The following is a 7611-nucleotide window of genomic DNA, read 5'->3' as shown; positions in this document are numbered from 1 at the left end:
TTCAGCTCAAGGCGAGCGCTCTACCACTTGAGCTACAGCGCCACTTCCGGTTTTCTGGTGGTTTATTGGAGATAGGAGTCTCACGGTCTCTCCTGCCCAGGCTGGCTTTGAACCGCGATCCTCAGATCTCAGCCTCCTGAGTAGCTAGGATTACAGGCGTGAGCCACCAGCGCCCGGCTTGTTCCCCATTATTGTTTGTAACTCCCCAATGCCAACTATGGCTCCTCCAATTATTTATGCCTCTCTGTCAACTTTCATCTTTTGTAAATAGGCTAAAATTCCACATTTATCATCCTGTTATTTTTGTTTGTTTGTTGGTCCTGGGGCTTGAACTCCAGTCCTAGGCACTGTTCCTGAGCTCTTTGGCTCAAGGCTAGCTCTCTACCACTTTGAGCCACAGCCACTTCTGGTTTTGTAATGATTAATGAAGGTAAGAGTCTCACAGATTTTCCTGCTGGGGCTTTGAACTATGATCCTCAAATCTCATCCTCCTGAGTAGCTAGGATTATAGATGTGAGCCACCAGCACCTGGCTCTTACTGTTCTTTAGGATGATAGTTAATTCCTTTCATCATTTTTTTAGATGCTTCAGAAGGGAATTAAGATAAACATCTGTGGTCAGTTTACTTTTTTGTTTTTTAATCTAAAATTAATCTATCAGCATTTTCATTAATCTTCCAGGTAATTCTGATGCAAAGTGAAATGTAAGAATTACAGATTTAAAGTTTGGTGGTTATAGATTAGATCTGAGATGGTAAAGCTGTTGGCTGATTTTCAAAGATGGTTTTAGTACTATAAGTGGCCTATGTCTCATCTGTGTTATCAGTCATCTGCCTTATATTTTTTGTTTTCGCTTGTTCTCTCAGCTTCCTTGTCCATAAGCCAAAGAGGAAGTCTCCAATATTTTTATTATGTTGATTGCCTGCTCTGTGCCAAGCACTGTGTTGGACTTTAGTGAAATGATATGTAGCAAAATGGACATAGTCTTTCCTCAAAGAATTTATAGTCTCATTAGCCCTTTCAGATGATTGCACATGAATGTATTGTGGGTGGTGTTTGGGGAAGGAGGTTACCTTTCTTACCAGCCCAGACTTAATGATTGTGTCTGCAGGGAAGTTATGAATACTACTGCAATTCAGTTCTGAGGCATACCACTTGGAATTAACATCAGTCTCCACAGGTTTAAAGCTGGTGTCACCAACAAAATATACTTGCTTTAGATGCCTGCTTCAAGTCCTAGGGTACCCAGACCACCCATACTTCCATCCAACTGGCTGATGACTTCCTCAAGTTCAGTAACTCTCTAGAACAACTCCCAGAAGTCCAGAAAACAACTGTAGGATATTTTTCTTTCCTTTTTTCCTTTTCATCCCTTTCCTCTCTCTTCATTCCCAGGCCACCCATTCAACTGGCCACAAATGCATAGGTTCCAGTGATTACTTCAGTTTCAATCTCTAGAATGACTCCCAAGTGTCTAGAAAGCACTATACTTAGAATTACAGTTGTTGGGCTTTTTATTTTTCCTTTTACTGTCTCAGTTTGTCGCCCAGCCTCGAATCAAACTTCTGGACCCAAGTCATCCTTTTAAGTAGCTGAGATTAACAGATGTATATCATGGTAGCCACCTTCATTATAGTATTGGATAAAGGATACAATTAGGGAATTGCCAGATAAAGAGAGATAGAGAGTGAGGTCTAAGAGTCCTGCAAGTAGGACTGTCTCTTCAGGGAATATCCAGAACAGAATCTTACTATGTAAGCCCTACTCAGTCTCTACTTCTTTTTTTTTTGGGGTCCAGTCATGGGGCCTGAACTCTAGGCCTAGGCGCTGTCCTTCAGCTCAAGGCTAGCGCTCTACCACTTGAGCCACAGCGCCACCTCCGGCTTTTTTCTTTTTGCTTATATGGTGCTGAGGAATCGAACCCAGGGCCTCTGGCATGCAAGGCAAGCGCTCTACCACTGAGCCACCTTCCCAGCCCTCAGTCTCTACTTCTTATAGGAAGTTAGATCTATTTCTGAGTCATCTATTAGTTAGCATAAATTCATTCTTGGTGGACTCTTTACCCTCTCTGTATAACAGACAGTCCTATCCTAAAAAAAAGTTTTATTATAGAAATTCTTTATTTATAGTGTAAATTCTTAATTATAGTACAGAAGTGCTATAAGCTTATAAAAACTGCTCAGGGCTGAGGATGTGAGTCAAGTGTCAATGCCTTGGGGCTGGGAAGGTGGCTCAGTGGTAGAGCGCTTGCCTTGCATGCCTGAGGCCCTGGGTTCAATTCCTCAGCACCACATAAGCAAGAAGAAAAAAGCCGGAAGTGGCACTGTGCCTCAAGTGGTAGAGTGCTACCCTTGAGCTGAAGAGCTGAGAGACAGCACCCAGGCCCAGTGTTCAGGCCCCACAACCAGACCCCCCCCTCCAAAAAAAAAAGTCAAGGCCTCAGGAGCTCTTCATCTTTACCCTTTAGAAAGTTCAGACTATAGTTTATATCCCAGTCCCATACAGCAAAAAAATTTTGTTCTAATATTGGGGCTTGAACTCAGGGCCTGGGCACTGTCCCTGAGCTTTATTGCTCAAAGCTAGTACTCTATTACTTGAGCCACAGTTCCACTTCCAGTTTTTTGGTGGTTAATTAGAGATAAGAGTCTCTTGGATTTCCTGCCCGGGCTGGCTTTGAACTTCAATCCTCAGAAATCAGCCTCCTAAGTAGCTAGGATTATAGGCATAAGCCACCAGTTCCCACCTTTCAAAAGACAAAATTTGATTAGCTTCCTATTTTTATTTGCAGAATAGTATACATAGTCCTGAGGGGGAGAAAGTTAGAAAAAAAGTTCAGTTTGAAAAAAATTTAGCCAGGCACTGTCAGCTCACGCCTGTAATCCTTGCCACTCAGGAGGCTGAGATCTGAGGATTGCAGTTCAAAGCCAGCCCAGGCAGGAAAGTACATGAGACTCTTATCTCCAATAAACCACTAGAAAACTGGAAGTAGCTCTGTGGCTCAAGTGGTATAGCACTTGCCTTGAGCTGAAGAGCTGAGGTTCAGTGTGCAGGCCCAGAGTTCAAGCCCCATGACAAAAAAAAGAAAAAAGTGTGAATAATGACAGGTTCTTTTTTTTCTTTTTTGGAACTGGGGATCGAACCCAGGACATTGCACTTGCTATGTAAGTGCCTTGCCACTGAGCTACATCCTAGCCCTAGAGATAGACTCTTGATATTTCTGTTCATAGGTCAAAGGTCGTGACAAACATATCAATAATTTGAAAAAAAAGTGTCAGAAGGAATCGGAGCAGAACCGTGAGAAACAGCAGCGTATTGAGACCTTGGAACGCTACCTGGCTGACTTGCCTACGCTGGAAGACCATCAGAAGCAGAGCCAGCAGGTAGAAGCAATCCTTTGGTCATATCTGGAACAATCAGGGAGTGAACAGTCAGGGGAAACTTTCTAAGGCTTCCTGAAAAAAAAAAACCCTAAAGGAATTAATGTCTGGATTTATATTTGGCAAACTTACAACTGGATTGCAAATTTTTTCTTCTCATGTGGGGACAGTATCAGTGTTGAATTCAGGGCCCTTGTTAGTCAGGCCCTCTATCCTAAGCCATACCTCTATCCCAAGACTGAAGATTTTCTCAGGTGTCCATTCAGTATTCCTTGACTTACTGACCTAAGCATGGGATCCTGTCTTACAGCTTAAGGATGCTGAGTTGAAGAACACAGAGCTGCAAGAGAGAGTGATTGAGCTAGAAAGTTTACTGAAGGAGACCCAGGGAGACTGTCGAGAGAAGGAGGTTCAGCTGGAAAACCTGAGACAGAGGGAAGCAGCACATTCTTCTACTAGACATAGGTAAATACTCCTGTGAGACTGAGGAACAGAGGAGGGAGATGGATTTTGGTACTGCCTACCTCCCTTGCTTACCCGTGTAACCTTGGGTGAATATGCAACCCCCTTCACTTCATCTGATGAGGGGGTGGAGGGGATAGGGTGTATGTTTATTGTATTTTTTTTCTAAGACTGGGACTGGAACTAACTGAATAATGAAAATCCTATAAACTAGGAAATGAGGTATTTGTTTATTTTCAAGTGGATCCTGGTACCAGTAGCCTGCATTTTGAACCTTGTAAGCAAAAGGCTACCAGGAGCATCTGTTTTCTCCTCAAGCCTAGGAGTTGCTCTGTATTACCAGAACGGGATCTAAGAACAAAACAAGGTATCATAATAATATATTCTCAAGGTGACTTGGGAGCTCCTCCATCTTAATAGCAGTTTCTAAAATTGGTGGCTGTTTCAGCAGCCTCTTGGGAATAAATCCAGTTTCTAATGGGTTGATTGGATCTCTCCTGTATTCAATCACAGCAACCCTGCAGATGGGCCTTGCTGGAAATGATTGTGAGGGCCCCATTTGAGGAGGCCATTGGTTAGAGTCAGAACTAGAGTTAGGGGACAAAGTTGGTTGTGCTCTAGTCTCCAGACCAAGGAAAAAGGAGTCGTTATATTTTCCAAAATTTCTTTTTCTTTTCTTTTTTTTTTTAATTTTTTTGTCAGTCATGGGTCTTGAACTCTGGGCCTGGATGCTGTCCCTGAACTCTTCAGCTCAAGACCAGCACTCTACCACTTGAGCCACAGTGCCACTTCTGGTTTTCTGGTGATTAATTGGAATTAAGACTTTCCTGCCAGGGCTGGCTTTGAACCTCTATCCTCTGATCTCAGCCTTCTGTGGAGCTAGGATTATAGGCATCCACCGGTGCCTGGCCATATTTTTCAATAGTATTACATATATCACATTTATAGCATAAATACATATGATAAAAGTTTTTCAAATTCTAAAACAAAAGACAAGGACCTTTGGCAAGTAGAGAAATGATGGCACACAGCATAGATTCTGCCTCCTAGGGAAGAGAAGTGACATATATTGAGCATCTTCTGTGTGGGACTTCTATATTACAACAGACAAGACATCATGCTCAGCTATGGCTAAATAGGTGTCTTTCTTCAAAAATAGAAAAAAAAATGGCTGAACCAGGAGTCAAAACCAATCATTTCTGACTTCAGAGTTCTAGGAGAAGATAACTGTCTTTCAGCCTGCAAGATAAGCAGTTTGTGGAGGAATGCAATGGAGAAGATTCACGAGTGGAATTGGAATCTTGGCAGAAGGAATGTGATTCTCTCCAAAAGGTGACTGAGGGTATCCAAGTTATAGGGAGGGGTAGGCTGGGAGGAAGAAGAAAACAGAAGGCCCTGAATTCAAGCCTCAGTACCTGCAGAAATGGATGGAGGTATGGCTTAGCAGTAAAGTGCAAACCCCAGTACTACCAAAAATAAAAGAACCACAAGTGATTCAGAGAGTACTTGAAATCCTGAAAAACAAAAGCTTAGACTGTTCAGTGTTTCTCTTTGGATGGTCCATGAGACCAGAACTCTAACCAACAAACAGTTAGAGCCCTGGATAGGATAAACTTTGTTGCTAAACTTTTAGCTGTGTCCTTTTCCAAGAACCATAATGTGGCCAGGTGTCAGTGGCTCATGCCTGTAATCCTAACTATTCAGATTTGAGGATTGCGATTTGAAGCCAACCAAGTTTGTAAGACTTTTATCTCCAGTTAACCACCAAGAAAAGCCAGAAATGGAGCTATGGCTCAAGTGGTAAAGTGCTAACCTGGGGCACAAAAGCACAGGGACAATGCTTAGGCTCTTGAGTTCAAGACCCAGAACCACAACATGCAATGGCTATGTCTAAAGTTGGTTCCACTGTCCTGTGGTCATTAGGGTGAGGGTCCCCATTCCTCTGGTCATGCATTTATAATACATTCTTATGTAAACTTCTGTGTGTGATTGGAACATAGGAGTCACAAAAATGTGAAACTGTAGCTAGCATCAGGAGTCTGGGTTAGATTTCTGTAGGTAGAGCTAACTGGTCTTTGTCTTGGTCTCATAACTAAGGGTCTGTAGCTAGTGGGACTGATCACTAGATCACAGCTCCTGATGTAGCCCCTTGCCCTCTGACCTCACTGTCAGCCTTCCTTAATAACTTTGCCTTTCAGATTGTGGAGAAGCAACAGCAAAAGATGGATCAGTTGCACTTACAAGTACAGGTAAGCAGGAGTACTTGAAACATAGTGGTTGGACTTAATGATAGAAACTCACAGAATTCAGCTAAGCTTTTGTTCTTTTCTCTGCCATGTGATCTTGGAGTTAGGAACACAGAAGAAAAGCCTAGTCACTCCTCTGAACCTACCATTTTTTGTGGCAGAACATATATGATAGGAGTTCAGCACAGTGCTGTGAGAGTCATACCTCACCCTGGGTGATTGAGCACAGAAGAGTAAGGACAAGGTTCTGGAATTCCTGAGCCTTAAAATTAGAATTAACAGGCAAAAAGGTAGCTAGGAGCTCGGACCCAGTGATTGAATCCTATAATCCTAGCTACTGAGAAGGCTGAGATCTGAGATTGCAGTTCAAAGAACCTGAGCAGAAAAGCCCATGTGAGATTTTTTTTTTTTTTTTTTTGGTTGTGGGGCCTGAACTCTGGGCTTGGACGCTGTCCCTCAGCTCTTCAGCTCAAGGCTAGCATTCTACCACTTGAGCCACAGCGCCAGGTCTGGCTTTTTCTGCTTATGTAATGCTGAGGAATTGAACCCATGGACTCATGCATGCAAGGCAAGCACTCTACCACTGAGCCACCTTCCCAGCCCCCATGTGAGATTCTTATCTCTAATTAGCCAGCAAAAAACCTGAAGTGGAGATCTGGCTCAATTGGCAGATCATGAGCCTTCAGTGAAAAATCTAAGAACACAAGGCCCTGAGTTTAAGGCTCAGTACCAGGACAAAAAAAAAAAACCAAAAAACAAAAACCTAGGAGGAGGTTAGTACTGGATTCTGATAGGAGGGCTATGGATACATGAAACAGCATAGTTTAAACATGGGCCTTGAAATAGTTTTATATTATTGAAGTACAATCTTATACCACTAAACAATGGGGGTATTTTGAGAAATGTATTAAGGCAATTTCATCTATGTGCAAACATCATAGAGTATACTTACACAAACTCTAAAATACTCTGTCTCTAGACTGTACCTACGGATTTTGTTTTTGTTTTGGTTGGCCATGAGGCCTGAACTCGGCCTGGGCCATGTACTTTTGCTCAAAGCTAGTGCTGTACCACTTTGAGTCATAGTAACACTTCATTTTCTCGTGGTTAATTAGAGATAAGTCACATGGACTTTCCTGCCCCAGCTGGCTGTGAGCCATGATCCTCAGATCTTAGCCTCCTGAGTAGCTAGGATTACAGGTATGAGCCAGCAGCACCTGGCTACTAAACTGTATCTTATGGGACCACTACCAACCATATAGGTAGTTATACAGTCCTTTATTGATCAAAATGTCCTTACTTGACTAAATTCATTTAAAGGCAGTGAGTGAGAGAACCTTGTCTATCCAACTATGATAGTTTCTACTCTTTACAATGTGATGGAAACCTATTAGATAGAACATCCAGTTTAAAGTACGATGTGGGCCGGGCGCTGGTGGCTCACGCCTGTAATCCTAGTTACTCAGGAGGCTGAGATCTGAGGATCGCGGTTCAAAGCCAGCCCAGGCAGGAAAGTACATGAGACTC

General features: G+C 42.8%; 1 protein-coding gene across 1 annotated transcript in view; it reads left to right on the top strand.

The window, feature by feature from the left end:
* Cep85 (centrosomal protein 85kDa) overlaps nt 1–7611 on the top strand; it is a 31269-nt gene that overhangs the window by 15563 nt on the left and 8095 nt on the right. The window contains exons 6-9 of the mRNA XM_013035908.1: nt 3227–3379; nt 3687–3841; nt 5077–5170; nt 6037–6087. Of these exons, the coding sequence (XP_012891362.1) occupies nt 3227–3379; nt 3687–3841; nt 5077–5170; nt 6037–6087 (453 nt within the window). The remainder of the gene's footprint in view (nt 1–3226; nt 3380–3686; nt 3842–5076; nt 5171–6036; nt 6088–7611) is intronic.

This window comes from Dipodomys ordii, unplaced genomic scaffold (genome assembly GCF_000151885.1).
Source record: "Dipodomys ordii isolate 6190 unplaced genomic scaffold, Dord_2.0 Scaffold6, whole genome shotgun sequence".
Lineage (NCBI taxonomy): Eukaryota > Metazoa > Chordata > Mammalia > Rodentia > Heteromyidae > Dipodomys > Dipodomys ordii.
This window is presented reverse-complemented; position numbering and strand designations above follow the sequence as displayed.